Source organism: Physcomitrium patens, chromosome 3, assembly GCF_059467195.1.
Source record: "Physcomitrium patens ecotype Gransden chromosome 3, ASM5946719v1, whole genome shotgun sequence".
Lineage (NCBI taxonomy): Eukaryota > Viridiplantae > Streptophyta > Bryopsida > Funariales > Funariaceae > Physcomitrium > Physcomitrium patens.
In genome coordinates this window covers 12,093,158-12,109,025 of record NC_143412.1, presented here as the reverse complement: position 1 = coordinate 12,109,025, position 15,868 = coordinate 12,093,158, and the positions used below count along the sequence as shown (strand labels likewise).

The 15,868-nt window shown below is 37.0% G+C and overlaps 2 protein-coding genes across 10 annotated transcripts; one reads left to right on the top strand and one right to left on the bottom strand.

The window, feature by feature from the left end:
• The first annotated feature begins 789 nt into the window (after positions 1 to 789).
• LOC112280568 (gibberellin receptor GID1C) lies at positions 790 to 3,714 on the top strand. Of its 2 annotated transcripts, XM_024516208.3 has the most exons (5): positions 814 to 953; positions 1,548 to 1,635; positions 1,810 to 2,213; positions 2,320 to 2,776; positions 3,089 to 3,691. In XM_024516208.3, exons 3-5 carry the CDS (start codon positions 1,810 to 1,812, stop codon positions 3,236 to 3,238), a joined length of 1,011 nt encoding a protein of 336 aa, XP_024371976.1. In that variant the 5' UTR covers positions 814 to 953; positions 1,548 to 1,635; the 3' UTR covers positions 3,239 to 3,691. The 2 variants fall into 2 exon arrangements, with proteins under 2 accessions (XP_073388962.1, XP_024371976.1); XM_073532861.2 differs by having other exon boundaries at positions 790 to 1,635; positions 3,089 to 3,714.
• A 33-nt stretch (positions 3,715 to 3,747) lies between these two features.
• On the bottom strand, positions 3,748 to 9,067 carry LOC112280567 (uncharacterized). 8 transcript variants are annotated; one of them, XM_090248790.1, is made up of 13 exons: positions 8,884 to 9,067; positions 7,893 to 8,158; positions 7,572 to 7,670; positions 7,180 to 7,264; positions 6,764 to 6,833; positions 6,376 to 6,436; positions 6,218 to 6,271; positions 5,942 to 6,092; positions 5,605 to 5,707; positions 5,219 to 5,325; positions 4,803 to 4,909; positions 4,469 to 4,579; positions 3,748 to 4,128 (listed from the first exon to the last, which is right to left on the bottom strand). In XM_090248790.1, exons 2-13 carry the CDS (start codon positions 7,977 to 7,979, stop codon positions 4,012 to 4,014), a joined length of 1,152 nt encoding a protein of 383 aa, XP_090104916.1. In that variant the 5' UTR covers positions 7,980 to 8,158; positions 8,884 to 9,067; the 3' UTR covers positions 3,748 to 4,011. The 8 variants fall into 8 exon arrangements, with proteins under 8 accessions (XP_090104916.1, XP_090104914.1, XP_090104918.1 ...); XM_090248788.1 differs by having other exon boundaries at positions 8,781 to 8,921; XM_090248792.1 differs by having other exon boundaries at positions 7,893 to 8,118; positions 8,781 to 8,913.
• Positions 9,068 to 15,868: the final 6,801 nt, after the last annotated feature.

Below are 15,868 nucleotides of genomic sequence, written 5' to 3'. Positions count from 1 at the left end.
CACACACACATATACAACATGTAATATGATACAAATGAATGCAGTTATATGCATAGTTAGAAAATGGTTCACAGGTAAACTCCAAGATATGTTTTGTGGGCTACATTTCTCAAAGAATAGTAATACGATTAACAATAAGAAAGACAAAACAACGATGAATAGATTCATAACAGCTAATATTTAATTTAATTTATTTTATTTTGTTCAATGCAACTAAAATTTATTTTATTTTGCTTGGGTATCTAACACTGGTTTCCCAAACTACTTTAGGTGGTATGATCTGTGGCCACCAAAAGCTCACCAACTTTCCATTCTCATTACAATAAAACAAAATAATAGAAACTCACATTTTTAAAAGGCAAAGAAAGGGAAACCAACTACTGTATGATATACCCTTTCTCCACCAAAACCATACATACATACATAGTACAATACATACGATCCATAAGATGTATACGGTTGGCGGCGTGCTCTGTGATTGAGAGGCCAATTGCCTCGACGAGCGACTGCGGCGACGTCATTCGGAAGCTCGAGGAGAACGCGCCAGGCTCTCTGCATCAGTGCTCAGCTCCAGTCTCATGGCCAGAGATCTCCATACCCACCACTGTCATGACACTTGACAGGCACACTCTCTCTCGCCTCGGGGCCGCACATTCGCTGCTGCGGTGGTTCAAGCTCGGCAGTCGCTGTTGAGAGTCACGTTGGTGGTTCGGCGTCGGGGAGCGATAACCGAGGCGTGGTTGCGATTGTAGGGAGCGCCTAGGCACACACTGGAGTGGCGATTTGGTGGGGGACCCGAGTGGGTGAAATCGTTAGGGTGAGGAGGTGATAGATGACAGGAAGCGTGTGCAAGTAGCGGTGGGGGACAAGAGAGTGTGTGCGTGGGTGCTTGCGAGGCGATCAGGGGAGACTAGTGAAATCTCGGATCGGTGCTGCTGGTGGCGGCGAGCGAGGTGGGTTCATTTGAGGCCTCTAGAGGAATGCTGCACTATGCTGCATGCTGAATTGGTGCCGGGGGATCCGTTCTTCTCAGCATGTTGTTTTCGTTGGCGAAACGAAGTAGCAAATGAGTTTTTGCTTGTTTTCTGAAAAAGTCTTGAAACAGGCGTCGTTCCTGGGGCTTGTATTTCATTTTCCACTGGATTGATCGTTTTGAAGTTGTCTATCTAGAGCCTCATAGATATAATCGAGAAGCACGGAAAAGAAGTGGTGGTCGCTTGTGTTAGTGTAAATTTTAGTCGTCCTTGTTGCACACAGTGAGTTATATCGGCATTAGTTTCCCTGAGTCCATAGCTGTTACACTTGGTTGCTTTATTTGTGCATATTGAGCCCTACCTTAAGCTTTTTCTAGAGATTATCATTACGAGTAATCTCAACTCGGATGCACACGACGACATTTTCAAGAGTTCCTGAAATTATTTGCGGGGATTCAAGGCCGTCTTTCAAAATGTTGGCGACCTGTTAGGTGCACCAACTATCGCCCTCTGCGGTCACTTGACCATGCGTATTGCAAGTGTCTAGATTGCTGACCAGCAGGTTGTATTAAGGTTCCGAGATTCCGCTTCCCAAGTTCCGAGGTAGAACCGAAGAGACACCGTCGCAAGCTTCAACAAAGAACACGAAACCACAGTACATGTGAGTCACGATCGTCCTCTTTCAACAATTTAACTAATTTCCTGTCATACAAGGGTGTTCATACGCATTACACTGATGAAGAACTATAATAGATGTCCTGGTTTACAGGAGCTCGTTTTTTTGAAATGGCATATAATGCGAAATCTCCCATAATCGAGATGTTGTATTGTCTAGATGGCTTCCCTTGTGCAGTTGCGCATACTGTCGGAGTTTGTGGTGAGAGCGAATAGAGTTACTCGGCGGAGGGATGGCACCATCAATCGCTGGCTAGCGGACACACTTGAGAAGAAGGTTCCGGCTAATCCGATTCCAGTGAAGGGAGTATCCTCGGCGGATGTCACAATTGACGCCGAGGCCGGAATATGGGCTCGGGTGTTTAGTTTGACCGAGGAGATAGAGGAGACTTCGTTGCCAACGGCAACCGACGGAAATCAGAGGCTGTTCAAGACGATGCCAATCATCCTCTATTACCATGGAGGCGGATTTGCCGTTCTTTGTCCTAATTTCTATTTGTACGATATATTCTGTCGGCGCTTGGCTAGAAAATGTAATGCAATTGTTATATCTGTGCATTATAGGTAAAGCACCTCAACCCGTGAACTAGTGTTTCTGTGCCACATGAAAGCCGTTGGTTCGCGTTGTGCAATTATTTTAGTTTTGATAAACGATTAAACTTTTGTGCAGGAGAGCACCAGAGTTCAAATTCCCCACAGCATACGACGACTCGTACAAAGCCATGGAGTGGCTCCAGTCGAAGGAAGCAACTGTCTCCCTTCCCCCAAACGTGGATTTCTCCCGTGTATTTCTGAGTGGAGACAGTGCGGGCGGTAATATTGCCCATCATGTGGCGCTGCGAGCAGCTGGAAAGGATCTGGGTCGCTTGAGCCTTAAGGGCTTGGTGCTGATCCAACCCTTCTTCGGAGGGGAGGAAAGGACCTCTGCAGAGCTCCGCCTCAAGAATGTTCCAATAGTTTCTGTGGAGAGCTTGGATTGGCACTGGAAGGCCTACTTGCCTGAAGGCGCCAATCGAGATCACCCTTCCTGCAATATCTTTGGGCCTAACTCTCCAGACCTGTCGGATGTTCCATTGCCGCCAATTCTGAACATTGTCGGCGGCCTCGACATCTTACAAGATTGGGAGGTTAGTTTGGCTTATTAACAATGATTAAACCCTCATACAACTTCCTATTTTCATCTCAGTTAATGAGTGTTTGAAGTAATTCCGTGGTAGCAGCTGTGTGGGTGTGATTTCTACATGTCAATTCTTAACTACCCTTTGCCAGTTTAGCTATTGGAAGCAATATTTCTTTAGTGCTGAGTTGATGGGCGTAGAAATTAGAGAATGAAAATACCACTTCCTAGAATAGCTTGCTCTTGTTTCCTAGTTAAATTCAAGAAAGTAATATTTTTTGCCATAGATTAATAATCGGCTGTCATTGACTGTTCACGGCAGATGAGATATTCGGAAGGTATGAAGAAAGCCGGAAAGGAGGTGCAAACGATTTTCTACGAGGAGGGAATTCATACCTTCGCTCTCCTGAATCAGGCTAAGCTTGCATCACAGATGTTACTTGACGTTGCGGCCTTCATCAACAGCCATTAGGGCGTGTTTATTGTAAGAGCTGAAAGGCAGCTCTACTTCAATTCCCTTCTCTATTCCTACGAAGAATTTATTCTACATGAGGTTACAGCAGACAATCAGCTCGTCGCTTTGTACATATCATAGTACTCTGGCACACAAGATGCCTGAAAAATAGGAGCAACAGCAGACCACGTAAGTTAAATGTTATCAGCTCCTGTTGGTAAGTCTACTGATTGTGCAGTGAAATTGAAGGACTACGACATTTTCCTTTCAAATGAAACTTGTCATTAATGAACGAAAAAGATTCCATTTCATACGACGATCAGAAGACTGAAATTTAAGAAGCCTTCTTATCGGTATGAAAATTATTGGAAACTTTTCTCATTAGTTGATCGATGCAAAGGTATGATTAAGTGGCCTCTTGTGGTTCTGACAATGTAAAACAAGTAATAAAACATGTCAATAAACCGCCAGCGAGTCTTACTTCCCGAGTACAAGTAATTATTGACAGGGTGATGGCGAACATCATCTGGGAGCAGTGAAAAGTCTTATTCAGATAACTATAAAAGAATAACCATTCACGGATCTTGATCGTTCACAAACTGTATAGTTATACTGCGAGACTATGTTCTGCGCTTGCAGTAAGCAGTAGAATTCTAGCCTATTATTCCGCACAATCATGACAATGAACTCTTCAAAACTTTGAGATTCTCAATTGCAGCTCAAATGTTGCATAAACGCCTTAATTCGTTCAATCTACTCGGTAAAACAAAAGATGTTCAAATATGTAAGCTTCAGCCTAAACGTGACTGCCGCAATTGGGTTGATGAGAGATCCGACTGGAATAAGTTCTCTGGAATCTCTTGGAACATACTCTGGACTTCACTTGGAACTTGAATATCAGAGAGTACCTGATTGAGAGGCCAACACGATGGTTAGCACATTGCGAATCAGTAAAGTTATCCCATCTTTACACGCAGAATTTTCAGGCCATGCACAAATCCTATGATTGCAAAACTCTAGGGTATCAGATCTACAGCAATGTTTTTTTGCAGGCAGATATCACTTCTTGCTGACCAGATACATGAGTGGAAGAACCAAAGGGGGCCTGAGAAAACTTCCTTTTGATTTCGTGTAACTTATTTTGAATGCGGGATTGAGGGAAGCTCCTTAAAAATCAACTGAAGGGTTAAAATAAGTTAAAAAAAAACTGAAGTTATGAAATATCATGACCAAGACTGTGGGCCTTGCCTGAAATGTTCCGTTCACTTTCCGTCCAGCTACCAAGAAATCGCAACCGAGTTGGTTAATTCCAAGCAACACCTCCAGCATGCGGACTTTGCTGTCGCCGTAATATTTTGTCTGCAAATACAAAGAATGTCGTGTTTTACATATTTGTTCTCTCACACCGAAGAGAAGGAACATGAGAGATTCAGAAAAAAATTGCATTGGTTTACCAATGTCCCTCGTCATTCACCCTGTTTATCAATTACCAATTTTGAGCATAAGCTAAAAACAATTTAATGACAGAGAGTGGAACAGTGAAGTTTGCAGAATACATGAGATAATTTAGGAAATAGCTTACATCTAAGAGTCTAAGAGCCGTGTCCACTCCAACAACAAAGGTGCTGTCCGGGAACAGCTCCGCTTTCCTATAGAAATATGGTTGATTCGTCACCACTAACGTCTTCCCTATTGAGGACATCAGAAACAAAATTTACGGCTTATCTATACCTCATCACATTATCAGCTCCAATAACAGTATTCAGTGCTAGTAAGTGCGTTGAACCCAAACTAAGCTACTTACCAAGCAATGAGAAACAAAAACTAGCAGTTTTATTTCATCTTCACAAACTTCCAAACAAATCGTACTCACTTCAAAACGTTCTCAAAACAACATTTGGGTCGTCCACATACCAACGTAAGAAAAAGCTCAGCAACCAATACATCTAATGAAAAGTTATAATTTCTATTGAAATATCTACAAGGCTATAAAAATACCAGAGCGAAATTGTTTTAAGCGCTCCTTTATATCAGAAAGACCCAATGGTGGTTTATCAGCGTTAATTGCAGATATTTCATACATTGGAAGCCCACCCTCGCGCAGGCTGCAACCAATAGTAAGACACTCATAAACAGGCTACTCGACAGTTCAGAAATAATTGTTGAATATATGCCCCCACTCGTGCATACGAAACATGAAATATTAAAAAAAAAAAAAAAATCTTTGGAAGAATTAGAGTAGCAGGAATAATCAGCAGTATACAATTAACACGAACATTATTTAGAGGCATCTATGCAATCGAGGTCCACTGACATAAGAATCTGAACTGAAAGTTAATTTAAACTCAAGAAAGAAAAAGCCTTCAAATAGAGAGTCGTGAAACCTGCATGCTGCATCCAAAAGCTCGATATGTCCATCATGAAGCGGATTAAATGATCCGGACAACACCACCCTTCTAGTACCCCAACTGGGCGTGTTTGAGCCACCTGCCTTGATATTTGATACAAAAATCATGAGTTATCCTATAAAAGCTGGATGATGACAAGTTAGGTAACATGAGTATAACATTAAACAGTCCAAAGCCATAGAGATACAGGTATCTGGATTCTCGCTCTGAAGGGCACGAAGCCGAATGGAAGTGAACAAATCTGTGAGCAATGTACCATGCAGTGCACTTATTGTTGATAAAACTATGAGCAAGTTCAACATTAAATCCGCACCTGAGAAGTTAATCATGCAGATCTGGCCACTCAGCAACTGTTGTAGCTGTTCTTCTTCACTATAAACCACTTTTAACCCTCGCAATTCCTCCGCACCATCTTTTAAATCCAGTGGAACGACTTCCAAAACTCCACATACATCAGCTAGCGTCTGCAAAACACAGCAGGCTCCGTCAAAGGAACACAAAGTAAATCCGGAAAAGCATTTACTGGAAATTCATTGGCCTTGAACTCTACAATAACACCATGCAAGAAAATGATTGCAGATTAACTTGCCTTCACTACCACACAACTTGTCAGATAGTCTTCAGCATACCGATCTCGATAGCCCTTCAACAAGAACAACAAATATCACAGTAACGATCAGAAGCGACATTTCTCCAAGCTTAGAAAATCAAAACAAGGACCGGGTTTGCCCAAGTCTCGAAGCCAACCTTTGCAAGAGTCAAATCGTACTGCCATAGTCCAGATTGTGTTCGAGCTGTCACAAAGCACCTGAAAGAATGTGATGGTGCCATCACATGTGCAAAACATAACCCTAAAACACATCAGAGATCGATCTTTACGAGAGCAACATATCGAACAGACGTGAATCAGAAACCCTCAACACAATAGACCACCTTATTATCATTCAATTTTAATCGCTATTAAAACATTACAACTTACAGACGATAGTCACAAAAAGCTCAAATACCACAAAGGGTAGTCTTCATGAATCATACTCCAGAATTCTATGCGTAGGTAAATAAGGCCGGCAAAAATAAAATGTTCAATTATTACCCCTAAAACAGAGCACATTAAAGGACAAGAGCAGAAACCAACCTGTGATTCCCACGCTTGGGCGGTGTGGAGGCTAAGGCACCTGTAAAACCGATTCCGGCTACTTGTACACCTGACACACTCAAGGACACAGTAATTTGGTAACTGAAATAAGTCAAAACTTGTGCAATTCAAATCGAATACTCAAAACAACTAAGCACCGGCATCATAAGACTTCGTTTTATCAAAGAAGTCTTACCACGTTTTCAGCAACCTTCATTACCAGCTTACCACTATCTTCGGATGATTATAATATGACGGCATAAACCCATCATTAACATGTTATCTGCCTTGTTATCGTTAACAATTTAAGCTCTATGATGTGAATTTATCAACAAGACTTGTAAGAAATCTTCGTCTACATGATCCACAGGACTAGTCGAACAACACCGTTGATAAAAGATACAAGATATCAGTACCAGGCATTGAGAGTTTCAAAGCTCGATTATACGCAGCCATCGCAATTTCGTCTGCAGTTTCGCGACAAACAGACTGAGAGGGAACCTGTAATGAAGAGCTAACAAGGCAACAATCAGATTTCCTGAGCAACAATTGATTGCATTAAACTCCAATTCCAATGATTCTCTTTTTCTAAAATCTAGATGACAAGATTCTGGCTTTTAGATACAAGAAGTGCTCTGTACACAACGTGAACCACCAATATCCCAGAATGCCAAATAAGCTACACTACCAGCAAGTTATGAACCATTATAGCTAACTGAATGTAAAATCTAAAATTCCAAACAATACCTTAATTTATAAAAAAGTTAAGATCAAAATAGATTAAATTAATTTAACAAATCAGTAATACCTTGCCCAGAAGTTGAACCATCGAAGCCCTGGAATACGGGACTGTGGCCTCCAACACCGTGTTCGAAGCTCGTGGCACTGACAGCAGCCAACCTAGGGCCTTTACATTCAACATTCAAAACATCCCACCTTTGAGAACATAAACTTTACAATATTGTCTTTATCAGAAGTATCTACGTAGTCTACACAAAAGCAAGACAAACAACTGAAAACCCTCAGCTCATCATAAAGAAGCGAGAGAATTCTAATCCTTCAAAAAGCCGTAACCAAGTGCAGACAACAAAATCGGCAAGTACAGGGACGTGTAAATCACAAAGCTGACCTGGGCTGCGCCACCGGAGAGGCAGAGGACAGCACGGGTGGGTGACGAATGAATAGCATCGATCACCACACGCAGTGCGGGGTCCATCCTGCCCCTTATTCCTTTTCTATGGAGCTCACACTTGCGACTGCAATTGAGTCAAGGGATTTGCGATTGGAATGAATTGTCGTCGCACAACTGCCATCTATCAACCCAGTATTGCGGACAGCTAGACAACATTCACGAGCTGCATCATACGCCCCCGCTTAAGATTCAGTTCGCAAATGCTGAAACAGACATAAACGGGAAGACACCGCAGATTATTTACTCCAATCTCCACTCAACCGCCACAGGGCGTCGCACCCAACAACAACAACAACAACACTAAATTCAATTTGCCAGATTGGCAGAGAGAGTAAATAACCAACAACCATACACTAACGCGCAATCTCGATCAGACCTCAAGAGTCGAACAAGAGCTAAACATTCCTAAAACAAAAACCCTACATTCGCTTTAATCCTGAATGTTCGTCAACTCCGCTCAAGATTCGGAAACTCTTCAGAGATTCAATCTCCACCCCCTAATTCAAGACTTTCCTTCCAAACTCATCCTACTCTCCGCATTACAAAGCATATTCCAAAAACCTGCTCACGACTGTAACAAACACAAACCATCGCCCCCTCACCAGTTAACGATTCACCCCTATCGCAATTCAAACGTGCTGCAGTGACGCAGCCAAGATGCAACGCAACATGAAATGCTCCAAAAAAAATAAAAAAACATATTCAACACTGCAACCCACACACCCCCCGGGAATTGAAACTCACTCAACGCTGTAGCATTGACCAACACGAGCAACAGGCGACAAAAAAAATGAAGAAAAATAAAAATAAAAATAAAACCCATACCCACAACGGTGCCGGGAAATGGGGCGTAGAGGAACTCTCGAAGCATGGGGATAATCGGACCAAAGCCACTGGTGGGTCACAACCAGCACAATCCCTTACGCACCTGGGGAAACGACCCGGCGCGTTTACTTACTCATGGAGAGTAAGAAAACCTGCGAGACAATCTTGCAAGTCATTCATTTACAGCGATGAATTCGGCGAAGTGACGGGGATTCCGATGCTCCGTCGACTGTCCCCGACTGATCCGTTTTTTCTTCTTCTTCTTCGATTGGCAGTTGTTATCGCTCCTTCGGTCACTCACTCACTCACTCTGTGCTACCGACTTTTGACGCAACGCTGCAGCATGGACACTGCCCCAGAATGTGCAAACACTATGTCCACTTTCCGTGCTCACTTTGCTCTCCCTTCCTCTCGCTTCCTTGTTTGTTTGTTTGTTTGTTTGTTTTTTTTTTTTTTTTCTTCTTCTTCATATCCTTCTTCTTCTTCTTCTCACTTCTTCCTTGTCTTTGCAAATACACAAACACAGACAGATAATGGCTGCATTGGTCAATGGAGCAATGGGCGAAGGCCAAAACATCCCAGCTCACACAACAATGGCGCCCATTTCCTTGTCTAATAACACCCATGGCAGGGCCTCGTTCGGTTGTTGGATTTTCTGTTGTTTGTTTGTTTGTTTGTTTGTTTGTGTTGGCTTTATTGTGTAACCCTAATTTTTTTATTGTTTTGTATATGTAATAATCATGCACATGAACACACATACTTCAAATAAATAAATAAATCTAGTACATCAAACATGTTTAGTTTGACGTCTTCCTTTTAAGTTCACATTTACTACCTAGTTGATCTTTGTTTTTATGAACATGTCAGAAGATTCATCTTACTTGAAAATTCAGTTTATTTAATGTAGATCCAAGAATTTTTGTTTCTTTTTATTTCTTGGGTTATTTATTGTCTAAAAATAGGTTTGCAATTCTTATAGATAAATATAAAACAAAAATCATTTTCTACTTATTTTAAATATAAATATAAAAAATTTAAGGGTTTTTCATTATTATTTTTTTATCTGAACCTATTTGTATTATATATTGACTCAAAAAATTATTCAACATTTTCAAATTTGACTTAATTTAATTTTTTCATGAAATAGAGCAATAAATAGGTATTAGGTCCAATAAGTAAAATTGTTAGTATTTAGTTTAAGAGACTTTGCTATAGAGGGTTCTTATGAAATAGGTTTGTAGGTAAAGAGTTCTTTATATATGCATGTATCATTTATTAAGACAATTTTTCAACTCCTTGCTTCTTACTCATTGCAAACACTAGTGTGACATCTATTTTCACTCATCATTGCACCACTTTATTTGTCAATGTACTTCTTTTGTTTCTTTAACTTTGTAAGACATTGTTGCATTCTTAAGATGTCAATTCAACTTGGTATGAATCTTGTAAGAATTGATTACATCTACAGAAGGTGTATCCCATGATGTTTTGTTGTCAAAGGGAGTTGACAACAAGTTCTATTTGATGTTGATAATCAAAAAGCTATGTGCAAATAGATACTATAGTTAAATCTTTTTCAAGTCTTATTTATAACACCAATATAGTTGTGTGTGTTAATACAATACAATATTTTCTTAAAGAAAATAAATTGCAAGTGATACCAAAGACCAAGAAGCCACTATTATTATACTATCAATGTCAAGTGTGTTTAGACTTTATCAACTAATATAAACAATAGATTATTAAAGATGAAAAAAAAAAAAAAAAAAAAAAAAAAACATATATAATTTGATGAAACCAAGATAAATTAGTTGAGATTAGATGGAAAAGTTTAATATTAGAAGAAAATAAGAGAAGCATTATTTAATTATACTTATCAAGTAATTATATACAATGGTGTTTTGATTATGGTCTAGGGTTGTATGACCACGTATGGCATAGATTACTTCACAAAGATTGAAGGAAATACAAATACAAACTTATATTGTAAAATTATGCACAAAGAGCTCATAGAAATCTCAAGTTATTATAACCTAAGTGCTAATGATGTGATTTTCTAGCAAGACAATGACCTAAAGCAAACTTCCCAATAGACAAAAAGTGTTTTATTGAACTTAGTTTGTGAATGTTACAATAGGTAACATAGTCTTTAGACCTCAATCCAATAGAATACTTGTGAGAATATATCAAACATTGTTTGAATGCTCAACCAAAACAATCATTTTGGATATTGGAGTTATAGAAGAAGATAGAGGAAGAATAGAAGGGAATGAATCAAGTAGTCATTCTCAATTTTATAAATAGTGTGTCACATTTTTGGACGAAATTTAAAGGCAAAAAGAGAGCCAACAAAGTATAGACTTATAAGTTAAAAAATTGTCTTAATGTCTTCTATGTACATATTGTCTTATCATTCTTTAGTAACACAACCAATTAATGTGATTCTTATACTAGACATAAAATTATTTGTATTTAGTTTATTATTGAAGCCATAGACCATTTATAATTATAGAGGAATTTCAATAAGACAAATAGTGGAATTAGTACAAATATTGAGGCAATTTTTTGTGTCACTATAAATTATATTTTAAGTTATTTTTATATTTTTATTGAGATTTATTACTACGATATTTTATTGTTCAAATATTAATAAAGAATCAATCATATATAAAATATTTTTTCTTATTTATTTAATAGATATAATATAAAAATACATACATATATATACTTTTTAAAAGAAATTAAGTTTTTTCATATTAAAGTCATAATTTTTTATAATACAAAGGTTTATGTTTCAATTATCTAAGAAAACCAATAATTTTTTTTAAAAAAAATAATTCTAAGATTGTATGTCTATAATAACATAAGTTTGTACATGTAACAAAAAACTTATTTTTTACACCACTTCTATTTTTTTTTATTAGTCTTTAGTTCAAATTTATTGTTATTTGATTTATTATCTATATCAAATCTTAATGTTGTATCAATCAATACATATTAATAATGTCATTCATCACATACTATCAACATTCTACTTCTTTTATTTTTACACTTCTTATACTTACATAGATTTAGAAGGCTTATGATATATCATTAATTGTGGATTAATCAAAATCTCATGTTTAATAGTTGTGCATATTATACACAAAGACAATCCTTTATATTTAAGTTGATATACAAGAAACAACACAAAGAATGTGTTAAGTATAATGGTGATCCTAAGTTTGTATTCAACTACAACTTGATCTTATCCATTTTCTTAAAGTTAGAAATTAATCTAATTTATACTATCATGGATAATGTAGATCAATAACATTTGGACAATTGCACAAGTAAGACAATGAAAAAACTTGAAAACTGGGACTTTATTTAATAAGATATCTTATATAAAAATCAAATTATAATACAAAGAATAAAACTATCAAATAACTTCTATGATACATTATGGAAGTTTCTATACATAAAATAAATAAATAAACAAATCATATTTTTTATATGGTTCTTTCAAGAAATAGAAAAAGTCTACAATTGATTATAATATATATACATATTTATTTATTTATTTATATTTTTAATTAAAGCATCCAATAGTAATTATTGTTTATTATTTATTCTTGTATTGTTCTATTATTATATCTTTATCTTCTTTATTTAATTGCTCATCATGTCACTTGTTCTTTTATGCAATTATTTAAATAACTTCTTCATTATATTGTCTCTCGCATTCATAATACATAGTTGCTATTTTGTTCCTTTTTACTACCACACATATCACTTATTCTTTTGTACAAAATATATTCCCTTGATGTAATTATACTTTCATCTCATTCTTACATCTTTTATTTCTAAGTAGTCACATCATACACACTTGGCAACAATAAACAATTAATCATCTATTATAATATAGCATGGTTATAGTGTTGATACGGACATGTTGAAATACAACTCATTGAGATTAAATGCTTAAAACAGGCAACATAGAGACAGAAAATAATGGATCTTTACATTACGGGCATGACTGTCATAACCAAATTATTGATTTTAACACATGTTGACGTTAGGGAATCAACATATTTATGCATCCGAGTTTTCTTGGAATCCTGCAAAGCGAACGTTTCATGTGAGGATTCGACAGACAAAACAGGTTTGGAAATCGCATCTCAGCATCCTTGACTGAGTTTAGCATAACTGATTGTAATTTTGATAAACTAATTCAGAAAACAAGAGTTGTGATAAAAAATACCAAAGCTCCCAGAGCAACAAGAGCCCTGATCGGACTTCACCGTCTGCTTCCAGAACATATGCCATCTGCGCGTGAAGTGGTTGCCCATAGTGAAGGATGTGTTGAACCTATTTTTTCCCATTAACCTCCTCTGTAGAATTTATAATATTTAAAATCGGCAAGCAGCTCAGATTAATGTGCATTTCTAGCACACAAATTCAAAGATGAAGCTGGCATGATGCCCATCGCGTATCATTCGTACAATATTTTCATAAACTCCAGAACGTTCAAATCATAAAGACACTAAGTCTATGAGCCTCAGCGTTAACATTAAAGCAAAGAGCTCGAGAGACACCTTTTTCCAGCGGCTGACACGTTGGAAAAGTAAGAAACTTGTTGAGGATGTAGAAGCGTCATCCTGATCGAGTCCAAAAAACCAAAACAGATTGTATTTCGATTGCTTGCTCCCCGTAAACTCGGTTGCGAAATTCACATTCTGACAAAGAAGGATAGGCATCCCACACACCTCGCTAGCGGGCTGGTAGAATTCAACAAACCCAATGATGCGAGAACATGCAGAGTTCCTATACCTGGAAAAAAATAAAACCAATTTTCTAGACGCCATAGCAAAGCCATCTGTGTATGGTAACGTGGGTTTTCCTTGATGTTTTCAATCACAGCCTGTGCACGAAATGTGTCCGACTTGATGCCAAACATTTGTGTGCCTGCACATTAGTTTCGAAGCTTACAAGAACATGGTTACTTTATCACGACCACATTGCAAACGGCCCTAAAAGCATGAGTGTAAAAGACATGGAGATCTGCGTCATGTCCAGTGATGGTACCTCAAGTAAAATACTTTTACACAAAGCATAGAAAGTACTCACTCCAGAAATCTATAACTAACCAGAATGGAACCAACTGAAATCGAAAAGAAAAGCAAAAAACAAGATCTACCAAGCTAATTTGATTAATCTGCGATGAACTTACCTCCAACATTGACAGATAATTTTTGAGATGGCAGCAATGGAACCACGTCTATGTCTATTCTGTGTATGATCAACTGAATCTTAACGTGGACGAGGAAGAAATTTTTAATCAAATATCATAAGAAAAGTTATGCCTTTTAAATTTAAGAGATAGCAAGTGGGGCAAAACCTTCTATCCAAATATCACCCTATATATGAAAATCTAAGAATAACATTCACTTACTTGGTTTTGAATTTGGAGGTCATTTCGTAAAAGAGAGAATAAAGAGTAGTAGTAGAAATTTCACAAATTAATAATCAAATATGTCCTCTAAGAATATAGTTGGGAAGTAAAAAGACTCAAGGGTCAAAGATCATGATGAATATTGGAATAGACAACATCTATTACAATTAATGGATAAATAAAAAAATTGGAGATTCTCAAAACTATACAAAAGTATAATTGTAATTCTTATAGAGTCTTTACTCTTAAAAGCCCACTTTAAAAGGCTATGGTTTAAAAGTATTATAAAAGTCTCTACTTGGTGAAGAAAAACTCTTTTTTAGAAGTGTTTGCCATTGAATATGATGTGAAATAAGATAAAGCCATGAAGTATATATATATATATATATATATATATGTATATTGTTGAAGGACTTTAGGTTGATTTTTTAAGAATAATACCAATTAAATAGGTATATATATATATTTAGCCCATTAAAAGTTTTAAAAGTCATAGTCTCTCACATTCTCTTCTATGTATAAAGACTTTCTTATATTTTTAAAATAATCTTTGTTATTTAACTAAATATAAAAATAAATAAATTTCAACAAGAAGATGAATTCTAAATTATAACATAATGCATTATTATATTATAATTTTTAAAAATTTATAATTAATAAATAAGAATAAATTAACAGGCTTTAAAAAGTCGCCATTTACTTGTAAAATAAATAAATTTTATTAATCCAAATTATTTTTTGCATTGCATAGTATAAAAACTTAAATTTTTATTTTATTTTAATATGTAATGCATATTAGAATATAAATAAACCTTATATAAAAAATAGAAATTTATAAATATTTTTAAACACAAATAAATATAATTATTAAATCAAAATTATAAAGCACTTTCAATCAATTGTAATTTTTTTTATTTGTTGATATAATTACATATATTCATGTTTAATTCCTTTCAAATTTTAATATGTTTATTTAATTTTCTTTTAAAAATCATATAAAATTAACTTCATAAAAATCTACATATGCATTGTAATGAAGAAGGTCTTTGAGTTGTAGAATACTAAACACAAGAACCAAAATAATGATAAAACATATAGTCTGTCTATTAACATGGTTAATGATAACAACCATTGATGCATTATTCAACTACTAGTTTAAACATATAATACACTACTAATCTGAAGAGTCCTTTTTATATTATACGAGAAACATCAGTATTCTGGAGACCACTAGAAGCTGAAGACTTACACGGACTTAACTAGTAAACATGTTAAAGCTCACAAGGCGTCTAAGCCCGTGTTAAGTCCACGTAAGCCTCAACCGGTCCTGACGCAACTCTTAAGACGAATGAAGTTATGACGAATGAAAGGACGAGGAGGTCAGTTGACTTAGACGGCGTCGTATGAGGACGAAGGGAAACGAACGATACATTTATCGTCGGAGAAACGACGATGGACGAAAACATTGAGGCTCCTTCGTCATCGCGAAGCGTTTTCCGGCCGGGACGCTGTGGTTGGTCCTCAGGGGGTTGTCATGCCGGAGCCTTACCCGTCCCCACCCAGCCCGTGATTTCTGGGCGCACGCGCGCGTCCCCTGTACGGTGACAGGGCTACGAGTAGCCCGGCTGCCGCCGTGCCGCGAGTAGCCGTCGAC

What these genes read in the sequence shown, in the direction of transcription:
- LOC112280568 (XM_073532861.2), top strand. Translation starts at nt 1,810, where the DNA reads ATGGCTTCCCTTGTGCAGTTGCGCATACTGTCGGAGTTTGTGGTGAGA. An exon ending in GTTATATCTGTGCATTATAG is followed by an intron (nt 2,214 to 2,319) that starts GTAAAGCACCTC and finishes ACTTTTGTGCAG; the next exon opens with GAGAGCACCAGAGTTCAAAT. An exon ending in ACATCTTACAAGATTGGGAG is followed by an intron (nt 2,777 to 3,088) that starts GTTAGTTTGGCT and finishes TGTTCACGGCAG; the next exon opens with ATGAGATATTCGGAAGGTAT.
- LOC112280567 (XM_090248790.1), bottom strand. Translation starts at nt 7,979, where the DNA reads ATGGACCCCGCACTGCGTGTGGTGATCGATGCTATTCATTCGTCACCC. An exon ending in TCTCCGGTGGCGCAGCCCAG is followed by an intron (nt 7,671 to 7,892) that starts GTCAGCTTTGTG and finishes TTGAATGTAAAG; the next exon opens with GCCCTAGGTTGGCTGCTGTC. An exon ending in CTTAAAACAATTTCGCTCTG is followed by an intron (nt 4,910 to 5,218) that starts GTATTTTTATAG and finishes TGTCCTCAATAG; the next exon opens with GGAAGACGTTAGTGGTGACG.